Below are 17,082 nucleotides of genomic sequence, written 5' to 3'. Positions count from 1 at the left end.
ACCTTCCTTTTACAGATAAATAAACTGAGGCCTAGGGATTTCTTAGCATCACACAATTAGGAATAGAGCCAAGTCTAAAGCCTATCATTCAGTGGTCTATCTTCCACATTATTGCCATCTTTGGAAACTGGGTATCTGAAGTACTGTTCTAGCCCTCAGGAAGTGTTTGCACCAGAGCCAGATCAAAACATCTTTTCCTGTTAAATTGCATTTACATTACAAGAAGGTACCCTTTTTCAAATTTATTAGAGAGGATTTTGTTGTCTAAGGTCATTAAGATAGGAGTACTCGATTTCTTTTCAAATTATAGTGTTTCTTTTCAAATTATAGTGTTTTCTTATGCAGAAGTACACTTAGAAATACTAAAGATGTCTTAAATACTCTGGAATCAGTTTCTTTAACTATCTAACTTTTTTAGAAAAAATTTCAAGCCCATGTTAAACAAGATCAAATTAAGAGATATAAATAAAATGGGCACAAGGTGTTAACTGGAGTGCCCTAGCCGGATTGCAAATTGGTTTACTGGGGCCCGCCAACTTAAATTCCTCTTCGCAGCTTCAGCTGGACGGGGTAGTCTTCATTTCCTGTCCTCACTTGTTGTACTGTGTTACCTTTCACTGTCTAGGTGATTAGCTTGTGAATCTGATGGTCTCAGAGCTCTATTAAGTTATAAATGTTCAAACTACCAGTATGCTGTGAATAAAAATAGAAGTTGCTATTAGATGTCTATTCATACCCTGCAGAAGCCTGGCAACATGTTGAACCTTTTCAAAACGTAAATACTGCATATTAAGCATAGGAAAGAAAATTAATGTGCTGCATTTGCGAATTTATTTCTAAGTCAAAAATGCAAAGGGGGAGGAGGACTCTTGTAGCAGAATTGATCTTCTCCATTTATAGGGTATGTTAAGAAGTTTGTAATGGCCTGAACACAAAAGAAAAACACTTGAGAAATGGATTAATTTTAGTTTCTCTGATAATCTCAGCTTTTGAATTTCCTCTTTTGATTTTAAATTTATGGCTTCAGTATGACATTACCAGAGTTGATTGCATTTTGCAGGTGGCATTCATGTGTTGTTACTTTATGTGTAGTATATTGTGGGCAATGGGTTACAATTTGTGTTAAAATTTTCCAAAATGACACAGTACTTCTTAATTAGACTTGCAAATGAGTAGTGCCTTTTTTTCAAGGAGAGAAAATAGTTAAAACATTACAGGAAGTTTTGTGCTTTTTTTTCCTTAGTTAGTATTGGGAGAAGTTTGCCATAAAGTTTTCTTCCTGAAACTTTGACAGTTTGTAGTAAGTTTTGATTTACATATGAAGTCATCATCTGACAATTCCAAATAAGTGTCTTTTTGAAGCATACCAGTTTTTTATGTGTCTATAGCTCAAAAAGAGTTTAACAGATTTATCTTGTTTTTTTGCCATTCAAAACAGTAGAAAGTTGTCATCTCAATGGCATTTTTAATATTTTGAATAACCTAATAACTAAATTTAGTAAGTTAATGATTGCCATCTTAATCATAGGTTTCAGTGATACAAACAGTACCCACAAATCACCTACACTTTTTTCAAAGAAAAACAATAATAACAATAAACAAAAAACAAAAAATAAGAAAACAACAAACAAAAACAATAAACTACAGTTAATGCTACCAATGTTAACACATAAAGTAGAAAAAGAAAACATGCAGTAACACAATTTTCAGATAAAATCTTTATACTTCTTCTCAGACACAGTAAGATCTAGAAGCAGATTCTAATTCTAATAAGTATTTTTCAGACCTAAACTGACCCTGTCCTTAGTTCCAGGAGGTTCAAAATTCCTATCATTTATTCCCATGGTAAACGTCCATTTCATACTGAATATGTAAATTCTTAAAAGAGCTCTAGTGATTTCATTTGGCTTGTAAGTAAAGATCTTGGATGGTTTTAAAGCTACATAATGTTTGGTGATGAAATTTTGTACTTAAGAGTATTAAATTATGCCAAAAACCATTTACTTGATATTCTTTAAATACCAGGGCACAATGCAACTAAACTCAGATTATAAACCATCTTAAATAACACTAATGCAATGTGCACTTAATGAACACTATAACTAACTTAATTTTCATGTAACAGATAACATCTGGGGGAAATGTATATTGGTAAGTTATGCAAAACTAATTTCTAGCGACCACATCTGTAGATGTTATTTATTGTACGTTCACTTAACAGTTCATTATTTTGTTTAGAAATCTATTCTCTTCTTTAGTAGAGCTTTTAATGTACTCACCTTAGTTCAAATGGTCTGCTCATTATCAGAAAAAATATAAATGGCATTCACATGGAACAACATGATTGTTTTTATTACATCCATTTGTGTGCAAGCACTCAAAAATGGCAAGAGAAACACATTTATTGCTTTACATTCAAAGTAATATTTAGGAGGTATTTGAAAGTCAAGCAAAACCAATCATTTGGCCAAATGATGTACGTGTATAATCAGAAACTCCTGATTTTTAATCTCAGCATTAGGCCTCAGGCAAGTCACTTAAAGTCTTTCTCTTTGTTTTCTGATCTGAAGATTATGGGTGCTATTCTCTTATAGACTAAAAGAGGGGGTTGCTAAATCAGAGTCCCAAATAGGAGTGTTTTTTTAATAAACATACTTGATCCTTTTTCTGTTTTTATTTTAAAGACTTAAGAGGTAACATATTATACTTTTGAGGAAAAAATATGAGACAATTACAGTTCTACAGTAATGTATAAAATAGTTATAAAACTAGCTTTATTTAATTTGCTTCAACTATTCATAGACTTGAGGAAATTATAACGTTCTTTCAGAAAATCTAACTTAATAAAGCTGACCATGTCTTTCTGTTTTAAATAGATTTTATTACAGAACCAGTGATGTTGTAAAACATGAGGTTTTGTTAAAAAAAAAAAATACAAAGGCCTAATTGTATTTTTTAAAGAAAGTATTGCATCAGACGGTTTCGTTTAAACATATTTGCTGGCTCTGTGCTCTCACCACAATTATTGATTCTAATTTTCCTTCAACTTGTTTTTTAAAAAGGCTACTTAATGGGGGAAAAAATCACTATGATGCTTCTGGGCACTATGTTTATTTCAAACTATGTATTTGACAGTGTACCTTCTTACTACTAATGAAATGACTTTATATTTACCCTTATCTGAAATTGGGACATTCCTTTCCCTTACGGTATCTTACTAACGTAGCCAAATGTAACTCTTTGTGAAAGAGAAAAATGTAGCTGTGGTTTGGTTCATTGATAGTATGCAAAACACCCTGAAGTAAAGAAATTCTCACTGCCAGTTTTTGTGCATGAATTAAATCAAATGAATAGCTGTATGAGCTACACTCATAAAAATCAAGGAAAAGAAAAGCCCAGCTCTCAGTCAGAGCTTCAGGTTCTTGGGATAAATAGGAGCTTCACTCCACCAAAGAAATGATGATGTGGAGCTGAGGAGTACACACATACACACACACACACACACACACACACACATATACACACAAACACACACACACCAGTGCCAAAGACTAGGAAAACAGGGTAGTTGGCAAGTAGTTCAGTTGAGCCTTATAAAGAAATCCAGACCACAGCGGGTGTGAGGGATAAAATGAGATACTTGAGCACAAATATCTGCTTGTCTTTAAGTATTTAAGTGTACAATTTGTTGGAAGAAAGGGCACAGGTGGGCAGATGGTAGAATTCTCTGCTACCAGGATGAAGAGGTGATCTATTGATGACTTCCACCAAGGAGAAAGAAAATTAGCAGAAAGTCTTAGCCTGTGTATGGGAAACCATAGCGGCAAGACAAATACGGCAGAAGAAACAAGATAAAATTCTCCTTCATTAAAAGAAAACACTTTTATCTTGCAGATTCGCTCATGCTTACTTTCTCAATGCCTGCAGTAAATTCAATAAACTCCATTCAATTCCTTCTCTCTTCTTTTTTCAATGTCTAACTCACCACCACTCCCCTCAAATTTCTATTTTCACCCTATATTAAAGTCTACTTTAGTAAATTTAGTCTACTTTAGTCCACCAACTAAATACCTCATTATCTTCCCTTGTCTCTAGATTCCTATGTACAGCTTATTTATTTTACCTATAATATTTCAGAGGATTTAAAATATGTTTAACTGTTTCATTTTTCTAGCTTGGTAAAATAAAGAGCAATATAAGGTGCAGGAGGGTAAAAAAGAAGTGTGGTGAAAAAATGGTACAAATAATTTTGTGGGAAGATGAAAATGCTTGTATGTCCCATTTCGGAAAAAAACCAGCATCTTATGAAAGTGAAGAGAGAAAAGGATTGTTCTCATATTTTTTTTGATCTTCTATTTCGATTAACATTTAGTCAACTTAAGATAGACAATCTGGAATGATGTCGTCTAACAGAATAAAGATTAAGTGCTTAATAATATCAGTAATTTCCAAATGTGGCAACATGATGACATATTACAGTTTACCGAAAACTGCATCGGCCACAAAGTCAGCACACCAGGGTTTAACTTCCATCCCTGTCACCAAGTAATTATTTGACCTTAAGACAATCATTAAATCTCTTGATTTCCAACTTGCCTTGACCGTAAAGTTACGACACTTCAGTCCTTCTATATATTTATACTAAGCAGCAACTTCCTATAAAATCAAATGAAAATTAGTAATATGAATTCAAGGCAAAATACATTGCTATGACCAAGCAATAACCTAGCCTCCAGTTCATTCCAAAACTTATCTAAATCAAAAATATTAATATGTAAAAGATGAAGTATTATAACATGTAAGTTTATTTGAAATATTGTAGAGAAGTTAGAAATGAATATGATGATTTCAGGGTGTTTCCAGGCCCCATGGGATGGTAATTATTTGGTGAGTTTACACATTTCTAGATCTTTGTCTTAAAACTTGTAGGCTTAAAGACTGGCAGCATACAGTGGGTGGCTTCATCTCAGGGCCACAAAAACAAGCTCCCGAGACCTTACTAAATAAACTAGAACATGGATTTATTGATTTCCAATGAGGAATGTAACAGGCATGAAGATCAGAGCACTCAACTGGGTGTGTCTGTCGATCATCTGAGATGGGAAGGCACACATTACGATCAGAATGTTGCCTTTTACACATGAAATCAGAGCAAGAGGAACCATTTAGATGCATCAGATGTTTAATGCCATCAGTACACTCATCTCCGCTCTCTCCCCCAAGTCATGGTGAGATGGACACCGCATAAGGTGACTTCTTTAACTCATTTCTTCATTTCCACTGTTGACCACCCGTCACTCTTCCTCTGGTTGGCACTCTTGCCACAGAATTATTAAAATGCTCACAGTGGCGCCTTGCCTTGCCCTAGGTGTTTCTGCTCGACTTTGCAAATCTCCTCTCTGATTTACTGTACGCTGGCTATGTACATTAACCGTTGGAGCCTTTATCGTCCTCATCACCAGGTTCTCTCGGCCACTTCACCATTGTCTCCAAGAACAGCTATGCTCTACTGAGTAATAGCAATCACCATCAGGCTGTTATTGAGTGTTTTAAGCGCAAGCCCCCCTGCCAGAACTGGAGAAGAGGCACAGAGGCTCTAAAACATGGTCTCTACCTGCAGAGAGCTGGTAGATAGGAGGAAGGGGACACTGACCCATGAAACAATTCAAGATCAAGGCAGTACAAAATGAAGTTCTAAACTACATGGTACAGAAAAATTAGACAGTGGGGGAAAGTAAAACGCTAATTATCAGGTACAGAGCACAAAAAGCACTAGAGAACTAAGAGGTCGGCGGCATCAAGAATTCAGAGGCGATGGCACTTAGAAAATAATAGACTTGGAACTTTATAAATATTGTCTGAAATTGTGGTCACTCACCAAAGACTTTGTCATAATACAGCTCTTCTCTTCCCCACTAGCAAGTGATAGAGGTTGTGAAGCCTGCAGGTCACCCTTTCCCTGATCCTCTAGAAGAAGGAATCTCATTTGATATTTACTCAACATTCATAGAGCCACCTCCAATACTGGATATGGAAATGAAGGTATATTTCCTTTTGTCTCTTAATTCACCCTATCTGAGCATTATATTCTCTAGAGGATAGGAGAAAAAGAACAAAATGCTCTTCTGTCTTCTTTCCCTCTGATTTTTCCTAGCTAAATATAAATATTTCTTTTGGCGTTGATTCACAAGTGGGCCAGCTGAGGGTGGTTCAGCAATTTTAATTACTTCTACTCTATCTTCCCCAGTCTCCACCTTCATTTTCCCCAGAGTAGGTAAAAGCACCATTACTTGATTTGTCATGATGCTCATGAATAATGAAAATGCAGGAAAACGTCAAATCAAAATCCTTCCAGATTGACATAATTTCTGATAGAAAACTATCCAAGAGAAGCCTTTACTATCAGTAAAGGCTCCAGAAATCACTTGAGTGTTGTTTACTTTTAATATTCTAGGGGTTGAATCAAGAACAAGGCCCTGAAGAGTCCCAGCCAGAAGCTGACACTTCAGAGACTGGTCCATTAGTTGGTTTCACCATTGAAGATATAAAATTGGTGCTGGGTCAAGTCACAGATGACATTTTAATCAGCATTCAGGTACTCAGCCTTGACGGTGTGCTCACTTACTTTATTACTGGTTAATTAGCCAACCTCAACCTTAATGTCTGTAAACACTACCCACGCTCTGCCAGCAAGAGTGATGCTGATGATGGAGGAGTTCAATTTAACATCTCCACATAACTCTCAGTTGAGTCATCTGAGACTCAGTAAGATCACAAAATAAATTCACCAACAGCACATAGTGTGGTGCGTTATCAGTTTACAGAATCATTCAGCATCGAGACCCAAAAAATAACATGATAAAGACTTCGTGCCCAGTCACACTGTAAGCAATTGCTCATGCAAGAGTAATGGGAGAACATTTCTAAATAGTAAACACTAAAGCTCAGACCATAATTCTTAGCTAAGACCTTTCACCAAATTCCTACAGAGAGGCTTTCATATCTTTGAGCTCCTTCTCAGACGGTTTGCTCCTTTTCACATACCACTAATAGCTAATGGCTATGTATATTAATGGTGTTATCACTGACACCAATGGCTGCATGAAAATGGAGATGGCAACAGCCATCTCAGTAGCAACTGCCCATGATGAATCAGTTGGCTTAGTTTTATGCTTAATGTATTTTCCCCATCCGAAAACAAACAAACAAACAAACAAACAAAAAAACATTTCTACCTCAACACAAAGGCTTGCATCATTTCCTAGGCAAAATGATTAAATGAGTGATTTCCATATTTTGAGAGGATTTATAATTTCTTGTGGCAATAACAATGAATCAGTAGGACAATATACTGCATGTTTAAAATATGAATGCATCTCAGGGAAAGATTTAGTTGTTTTCTGGACATGAGACTATATGTAAAAAGCACACTGTATTAACAACTAATTTAGAAGGAGCAAAAGATTAGCTTGGCAATAGCATACCTTGTTAGTTGTTTAATCATCAAATGTTAATGTACTATTTACATGAATATTTAATGATTCAATGCCAACAGAATCAGCCAAAGTCCTCGGCTTAATAAGGGGTGTTTAGTGTTTACCAGAAATAGTGAAAGGACACATTTTACACAAAGCTTTATTGTTAACAACCCCATGAATGTAATAACTGGTTACTGTGTAGAAGGGCAGAATGCAGTTGAACTAAGCTAAGTTCAGAACATGTCTCCTTTTTAGATTTGATAACATTTCATCTAAATATAGTTTATGTATAATCATGGTCCTGGGCTCCTTTGTGATCCTGCGGCTCTGAAATTATCACCGAAGGACTACTAGACAGTAATAGAATTGTTTGCAGGCCCCCAAAATTGAAAACATCCTTACCAAGACCATGTTCCTTGTAGTGAGCAGTATGTTTTTAACTATTCATTGAAAAAAAACTTTTTAAATTAAAGCCTGCAGCATTTATATCACTACTGTCTATAGCAGAAAGAACATGATTGCTATATGTGTGTGTTATTGTCCCACTGGCCTGCAGCCATCCTTACTGAGCTTGGAAGTCCATTAGCTGGCTCATCTAAGTATAATTAGGCATAGAAAGAACTTGGACCAGAGGTGAGGGATACAGATCTTTCAGGTGCCTTGATCATTTCCATATTAAGTAGATTCATGGACATTAGCCTGGGCCAAATTATTGCCAATTTTTCAATAAAATTGCGTGGTGATGTGGATTGATACAGTGTTTCAAGATAGCAAACCCCTTTATATATTTTCTCTCAAAAATCCTAGTAAACTCCATGCGAATTAGGCAGGCACTTACCCGATAAATAAGTTGAAAACTTAGAGACACAGAAAGATTGTCATTTGTCCAGGGTTTCCAGGGTCAGAAACTGATGAAAGGCCCTGATTGGGAGCTGTGAACTGGGTTCTAGTTCTAATTCCAGTGTTATCCACAGAAACCACATAACGTCTAATATCATGACCAGACTACTTTGGTTTTTAATACTCCAGTGGTGTGGCACTTTTTCAGTGTTTACTCTTGTGTATTGGTCAAATTCCAAGTCGGGTAATTGCTCTCTGCTTACCTAAATTTCTCCCCCCGTTTTAGATGGGTAAGTTATTTTCCACTTCTAAAACCTCCTTCCAGTGTTCTTGGCTCTTAAAACTGTCTCATAGCTGTTCAAAGGTAGCCACTTGTCAGTGGTCAGTGTATATAAACCTTTTGAAGACACTGACTTGCTGTAGGAACATTTAATGAATTATTATTTGTAAAATGTTTTAAATTTTCCAATAGCTTTTTCTCCTTCTTTATTTAAAAATCATACTCTTATTATAATTTTTGTAGGAAAAGGCAGTAGAGAATTCATGTTTTAAGTACAGTTTTTTCAGAGCTTCTCCTCCAGCATGGTTACAGGCATATTTCACTTTCTGTAATTCAGAAATTTCTGAAAATAGTGTGAATCCTTAAATTTTTTATGTTAATCTACTTACTTTCCCATTGACTCACTTTATAATTTTAGAAATTTATTAAGAATGAAGTTATCTTGGCCCTGAGATGTTAATTAAAATTATACTGAATAGAGCAAACATTTTAAGCTTATATAGTTTAGGTATTTTAATTTTAAAGATACATTCAAAATGAACTTAGTTTGGCCCTGAGTTGTGTAATAAAAATTATACCCAATGGAGCAAACCTTAATATATTTAAAGAATTATATGTCAGAGAAATATGAATGCTAACACTAAATTCTTACATTAAATGTTGGCTGTTGGCCCTGTCTAAGCAATAGGGCAAAATAATGTGAAAACCTTGAGGGAAGTTTGCCATCTTGGGACCATAGGTATTTTTAGGTCAACTTGAATTTCCAGGTTAGAAAAGCTGAGTGGGAAATCACCTCAAGGAGTGATCACTGAAAGGGTACTGAACTCAGGTCATGGATTTTCCATTCTTTCCTAACAGGAAGTAGAACCATACCCTCTCCTGGGGGTTGTGGGATAGCATGTCTGGTCAGCTGTGTTCTGAAGATTAACACGGAGACACCATAGACCAATGACAAGCTGTTCTTGACCAGACGGGGAGTCTTGTCATCTAGCGCCCTATCACCATGGTCTAGAGATCTGAGACATGTCCCTCTGTCAGCTCTAGCAGTTGTGCACCTGACCTTCAGGAGCCTATTCCCCAGAGCACACATTTGTGTCAGTGAATTCTGTCTCAGTGAAATACCAGAAAGACCTCCAGGTTAACGTGAAAACCTTGATGAGACAGTGAAACAGAAGCTGGAAGATGATAATACATCTGCTCTTAGTTGAAAAGAAATGAGATTATTGGTGGATATAGAAGACATTAATTGAAAGCGGGGAGAGTCAATTGTCTAGTTAGAGCAGTGCTTCCCGATCCTTTTGGAATTGTAACAAGATCATTTCTTCAAACCATTTCATTCCCTGTATGGTCTAATATATAGCATGCCATAAAGAAGCAGAAGTAATCTATGTTTAAAACATATCACAACATCCTATTAATGAAATAGTATAACGTCGGTGAATATATCACAAAATTAGGAGTTGGAATTATGAATTTAAAAGCTAACATATGTGAAATTTAACATAATTAATTTTAAACTACTTAACTTTTCAGATAAGAACTAAAGGTGGTTGAGTGGCTTGCCCAAGGCCATAGAGCTAAACTAATCCCTAGGTCACCACACTCCTAGACCCTGGCTTCTTTCAGCTCTTCTAGAATTATGCCTGCGGGGATTAGTGGCCCCTGAAATATGACAGTTCTTTTGTAACCCGGAGGACCATGTTCATCCCTCATTGCCTCCTTCACCCAGCCACCAAGAAAGGAAAAGATGAGAAGCTAGAGGCCAGACCTGACCCCAGGGCTTGGTAATCAAACTTGAGCCAAAAAAGTTCGATATTCACACGAGAACCCAGAATTATTGACACCAATGTGATCTTTTCAGAAATAGCAACTCTGAACTGAAAATCTCATCAGATAAGGCAACCAGGTGGACCTTTGAAAACTACCTATTATAATGACATTTATAAATAAAGAAATAAGAATGAAGTTATATCTGGACCAAAAACAGTATTTGATTTTTTAAATTTCTTCTATATAAACGAAAATAATACATTTCTCAAAATACAGTTACCCTGATGTCCTCAAATTAGGTTATAGACATTAATATTTTAAACTTCAAATTACTTATTAACATTTATGTGTATGAACTACTCCTCATACACTTGTCAACTATTTTAAATCACCTAAACAAAAACACCAGTTTTACCATGCCCCACCACTGGTTTCTCTATGCATAGTTTTATAACCCATCATGAAAAAAGGAAGACATTTCCAGGGCTACAAATGTTCAGATAATGTGAAAATATTTTTGGAATTATGCAGGTAGCAATGTCAGTCCACAGAATATCTCTGCCAGAAGCTAAATGCTATCACAGCCACTGCAAACACTAAAACCTGTCAGCAACTGCTTACTTTTTTCTACCAAAACTGTACCACAAAGTGGCATAATTCCAAGAGTTATATGTGTGAAGAATACGCTTTAATTATGAGAATCATTCTAATTGTGAAATTATTTGTGTTGTTATTTCACAACAGAAGGTTTCTGGGATCTCATGTAGAATGTATTACACAGGAAACAAAAACATCCATTGCGAAGGAGTGGCAGTTCAAACAACACTGCAATAACTGAGTCTAGAGCAGTTATTCTGATTCGGTGCTTATTGGTAAAGTCTGTCTGAAAATGCAGATAAATTAGCCTATCTTCTAACACAAGGCTATGTGAAAAATGGCTGTCCAAATACCACTTCCTGTTCATAGCAGACATGCTATACATTGGGAATGTGCAGAGAAATATGATAAAGTGTTATCACATCACTACAGGCTGAAACACAGCTATGTCTGCAAAACAGGAAGGTGTGTGAGGGATAATGTCTGTCTTTAGGCACTATAGTATGTCAAAACCACAAAGACAATGTGCAGCAAAAGATAGCTCCATCATAACCACTTTTTTATGATTGTCTTCACAGACCAAGATAAACGAAAAGCTGCAAATACAGGAAGAGGCCTTTAATGCACGAATAGAAAAATTGAAAAAGGCCTGAGGGCTCCAAACAAGGAGAGTGATGCTAAACTTCACAGAAACAAACAAAACCAGCCAGAATAATAGACTCTCTAGAGCACCAGATCGCTTTCATTTAGCTGGGACAGGAAAACCAAGCCCCACTTTTTATTATCCTAACTAATTAGAAAAGTATTGGCCCCAATTTTGCTACCTCCTGTCCCATAACAGCCTCTGAATTTATTACACTGTGGGTAATAAGAACATTTTGTATATAAGAGTTTGGAGAATTATATATAAAGATACAATTACTTTTACAATACTCCTTTGACATTTTGATTAGTAAATGTTAATCATCTTCAAGGAGAATGAAGTCAACTTTTTAAAATAAAGAAAAAAAATAATAATTTTATCCGTATTGACCCAAATGAACTGCCACATTGCTGAAGCTTTGTGAACATAGACCAACACCACACTGCTGAGGATAAAACTTGCTAAACAATAGCAATTCAAATGCGTATACTAGGGGGTTTTTTCCTCCTTAAATCAGTTGGTTTTCTTATTTAAATGTTTCAGTGTGAAACCAATTTTCTGAAATTATATAATGCAGTTTGAAGCACTTTAATTTATTCTGTACTGTATTTGTTATTTCTAATCTTGTTACTCTCCCAGGAGAATACATGACCTATATAAAAAGAAGCAATGTATAAATGGTTATTAAAGACCAACCTATATATAGATTGTAAAAATCTTAAATACAAATCAAACTCACAGAGCTCTTAAAATTAACCATTATATTGCAGTAGAATGATTGAAAACATCTCAAGCCTTTAAATACCTTTATTAAAATATAATTTCAAAAGAAAATATCCATTTGCTGACTGATTTTCCCTAGTTGGACAAACTAAATTAACTACTACCTCGGCCCTTTCCCAATTTCTGAGACTTCTGAGTATTCTAGAGAGTAGAGCCTTGCTAGGAGGGGACCATTCCTCCAAGAAGTTTCCAGTTTATACTGGAACCAGATGTACTTGCATCTGGGTGGCACTTGGTCGAATATGTTCTGTCGGTGCTCTGGCCTTGTGCTATATAACCTTACCTACTTACTCTATCTGTACCAAAGGGATTTGCCCAAAATGTATTCATCTGGGGCCGAGACAGATCTGGCAGCATTTGATATTTTTTTAACTAAACTGATCATCAAAATAAGAGAAGTCCTTAAGATGAAACCGTGTTTACTGTTCGTGCAGTTCTGAGTCTGGAAGGCCGGGAGATGTGCCGAGGTGTCTCTTCCTTGAGCTGTCCTTCCTAACTGAAAATGCCGATGGCCATAGGAGATCGCTAGGAGGGCTCACAAGCCTTGATTTCGCCAAGCAGTCTTTTTCCAGAGAAAATTGAGGTGAAACTAGAGAAACCACAAATAGGGAATAAAGGAGCGTCTCGAAATCACCAAACACAGCTTCAAATGCAATCATTGGCACAGAGTGGACCTCCATTTCTAATAAAGAGTTCTTATTTTGAGCAAGGGTACCAAGAGTTTAAAACTGAATAAAAAATAGCAGTAAGATCCCTAAAAACTACACAAAGACAATATCCTATAAGCATGCGGAAAGCCTGCCTCTGGAGTAAGACTCCCAGGGTCTGATGGTAGGGTAGCTTCACCTGACTTGTGTGTGACCTTGGACAGGCTGTTCACCCTCTAATTGCTCCTCTATTAAATGAGGATAATACTTATTTTTGAGGTAGTTATGAGAACTCAATAAATTCGTTTTAAAGGATGTTTGTTCTAAGGTTTGGTTTCTGTTTACCTCCTAGGATAACCCAAAAACCACTGCCCATCCCTAATACCCACTGTCCAGTTATTGGATCAGCCTCTTTGCCAGAATTCCCAGCCATCTCTGTGTCTCCACTGGAACTTGTGGATTGATACATCCTCCCACGGTAACTACTTTGCCACCCTGTTTTCTTACATCTTTCATGTTGGAGCAGCCCAGGGATCCCTGAGGCAGCCTGGCTGTAACATCTAATAATGATAGGAGAAAGAGCAATTGTAGTGGCAGTAGCTAATTCACAGTCTCTGCTCTTTAAATTAATTTTGTTGATAAAGGAATATATGCACTCCGTTACCGAAAAAAGAAAAAAGTGTAGACAATGAAAAATAAATTTCAGGGCTTCCCTGGTGGCGCAGTGGTTAAGAATCCGCCTGCCGATGCAGGGGGACACGGGTTCAAGCCCTGGGCCAGGAAGATCCCACATGCCGCGGAGCAACTAAGCCCGTGCGCCACAACTACTGAGCCTGTGCCCTAGAGCCCGCGAGCCACAACTACTGAGTCCATGTGCCACAACTACTGAAGCCCGTGCTCCGCAACAAGAGGAGCCACCGCAATGAGAAGCCCGTGCACCGCAAGGAGGAGTAGCCCCAGCTCGCTGCAACTAGAGCAGCAACGAAGACCCAACGCAGCCAAAAAATAAAAAAATAAAAATAAATTTCACCCTAGCTAGGTACCTTCATTTCTCTTCCCATGAGGCAACCACAGCTTCCAGTTAAGTCCGTAGGAAAGTGTTTGCCCATTTAAACAATTTTTTGCCCATTTAAACAACTGGATGCTTGTATAGAGGGGTCTTTTTTTTTTAAACACAATTTGAATTGTTCTTTACATTGCTTTTTTCGTCAAACAACATATCTTAAGATAATTCTCTATCAGTACTTTTTACGACCATACAGTATTTTATTTTAGCAATTCCATAACTTTTTAACTAGTTCTATCTATGAACTTTTTATTGTTTTTAGTACTTTGCTATCACAATCTGTGTGAACATGTATGATTAAACCTAAAGGATGAATTCCTAGAGAGGGAAATTTCTAGGTCAAATTTAGTTGCGTTTCCAGTTTTGATAGATATGTCAAAGTGCCTTCCAAGGATATTTTACCAACAGCATATGATAACTCTCTACATCATTACTAACAGATGCATTGGCCAATTTTTTATCTTTAGTATTCTGATAGATAGAAAATACTGTCAAACTATTGTTTTAATTTGCTTTTATTGTTTTACTCCACAAGGACTGAGCACCTTCCATATGTTTATAAGCAGATTTAAATATATACATATGTATGTGTGTATGTGTATTAATCCCCCTAATAACCCTAAGAGATAAACAGATAGATATTATTGGCCTCATTTTATAGTTAAGGAGCCTGAAGCTTAGAGAGATTTTTTTTTTTTTTAAATTTTTGGCTGCATTGGGTCTTCATTGCTGCGCGCGGGCTTTTCTCTAGTTGCGGTGAGCGGGGATTACTCTTTTTTTTTTTTTTTTTAAACATCTTTATTGAAGTATAATTGCTTTACAATGGTGTGTTAGCTTCTGCTTTATAACAAAGTGAATCAGTTATACATATACATATGTTCCCATATCTCTTCCCTCTTGCATCTCCCTCCCTCCCACCCTCCCTATCCCACCCCTCTAGATGGTCACAAAGCACCGAGCTGATCTCCCTGTGCTATGCGGCTGCTTCCCACTAGCTATCTATTTCACATTTGGTAGTGTATATATGTCCATGACACTCTCTCACCCTGTCACATCTCACCCCTCCCCCTCCCCATATCCTCAAGTCCATTCTCTAGGTCTGTGTCTTTATTCCCATCTTGCCACTAGGTTCTTCATGACCTTTTTTTTTTTTTTTCCTTAGATTCCATATATATGTGTTGGCATACTGTATTTCTTTTTCTCTTTCTGACTTACTTCACTCTGTATGACAGACTCTAACTCCATCCACCTCATTACAAACACCTCCATTTCATTTCTTTTTATGGCTGAGTAATATTCCATTGTATATATGTGCCACATCTTCTTTATCCATTCATCCGATGATGGACACCTAGGTTGCTTCCATGTCCTGGCTATTGTAAACAGAGCTGCAATGAATATTTTGGTACATGACTCTTTCTGAATTATGGTTTTCTCAGGGTATATGCCCAGTAGTGGGATTGCTGGGTCGTATGGTAGTTCTATTTTTAGTTTTTTAAGGAACCTCCATACTGTTCTCCATAGTGGCTGTATCAATTTACATTCCCACCAACAGTGCAAGAGTGTTCCCTTTTCTCCACACCCTCTCCAGCATTTGTTGTTTCTAGATTTTTTGATGATGGCCATTCTGACCGGTGTGAGATGATACCTCATTGTAGTTTTGATTTGCATTTCTCTAATGATTAATGATGTTGAGCATTCTTTCATGTGTCTGTTGGCAATCTGTATATCTTCTTTGGAGAAATGTCTATTTAGGTCTTCTGCCCATTTTTGGATTGGGTTGTTTGTTTTTTTGTTATTGAGCTGCATGAGCTGCTTGTAAATCTTGGAGATTAATCCTTTGTCAGTTGCTTCATTTGCAAATATTTTCTCCCATTCTGAGGGTTGTCTTTTGGTCTTGTTTATGGTTTCCTTTGCTGTGCAAAAGCTTTTAAGTTTCATTAGGTCCCATTTGTTTATTTGTGTTTTTATTTCCATTTCTCTAGGACCTGGGTCAAAAAGGATCTTGCTGTGATTTATGTCATAGAGTGTTCTGCCTATGTTTTCCTCTAAGAGTTTGATAGTGTCTGGCCTTACACTTAGGTCTTTAATCCATTTTGAGTTTATTTTTGTGTATGGTGTCAGGGAGTGTTCTAATTTCATACTTTTACATGTACCTGTCCAATTTTCCCAGCACCACTTATTGAAGAGGCTGTCTTTTCTCCACTGTATATGCTTGCCTCCTTTATCAAAGATAAGGTGACCATATGTGCGTGGGCTTATCTCTGGGCTTTCTATCCTGTTCCATTGATCTATATTTCTGTTTTTGTGCCAGTACCAAACTGTCTTGATTACTGTAGCTTTGTAATATAGTCTGAAGTCAGGGAGCCTGATTCCTCCAGCTCCATTTTTCGTTCTCAAGATTGCTTTGGCTATTCAGGGTCTTTTGTGTTTCCATACAAATTGTGAAATTTTTTGCTCTAGTTCTGTGAAAAATGCCAGTGGTAGTTTGATAGGGATTGCATTGAATCTGTAGATTGCTTTGGGTAGCAGAGTCATTTTCACAATGTTGATTCTTCCAATCCAAGAACATGGTATATCTCTCCATCTATTTCTATCATCTTTAATTTCTTTCATCAGTGTCCTATAATTTTCTGCATACAGGTCTTTTGTCTCCTTAGGTAGGTTTATTCCTAGATATTTTATTCTTTTTGTTGCAATGGTAAACAGGAGTGTTTTCTTAATTTCACTTTCAGATTTTTCATCATTAGTATACAGGAATGCAAGAGATTTCTGTGCATTAATTTTGTATCCTGCTACTTTACCAAATTCATTGATTAGCTCTAGTAGTTTTCTGGTAGCATCTTTTGGATTCTCTATGTATAGTATCATGTCATCTGCAAACAGTGACAGCTTTACTTCTTCTTTTCCGATTTGGATTCCTTTTATTTCTTTTTCGTCTCTGATTGCTGTGGCTAACACTTCCAAAACTATGTTGA

At 36.6% G+C, this 17,082-nt stretch overlaps 1 protein-coding gene across 1 annotated transcript in view; it reads left to right on the top strand.

The window, feature by feature from the left end:
* The window catches only part of CABCOCO1 (ciliary associated calcium binding coiled-coil 1), a 138,258-nt gene extending 126,276 nt beyond the window's left edge, over window positions 1–11,982 (top strand). Inside the window, exons 8-10 of the mRNA XM_061190321.1 lie at window positions 5,920–6,042; window positions 6,455–6,595; window positions 11,544–11,982. Coding sequence (XP_061046304.1) covers window positions 5,920–6,042; window positions 6,455–6,595; window positions 11,544–11,618 — 339 coding nt within the window. The 3' untranslated portion in view covers window positions 11,619–11,982. The remainder of the gene's footprint in view (window positions 1–5,919; window positions 6,043–6,454; window positions 6,596–11,543) is intronic.
* Window positions 11,983–17,082: the final 5,100 nt, after the last annotated feature.

This window comes from Eubalaena glacialis, chromosome 1 (assembly GCF_028564815.1).
Source record: "Eubalaena glacialis isolate mEubGla1 chromosome 1, mEubGla1.1.hap2.+ XY, whole genome shotgun sequence".
In the NCBI taxonomy this organism is placed as follows: domain Eukaryota; kingdom Metazoa; phylum Chordata; class Mammalia; order Artiodactyla; family Balaenidae; genus Eubalaena; species Eubalaena glacialis.
Note: the sequence above shows the minus strand (reverse complement) of the source record. Positions and strands in the feature narration are given on the sequence as shown.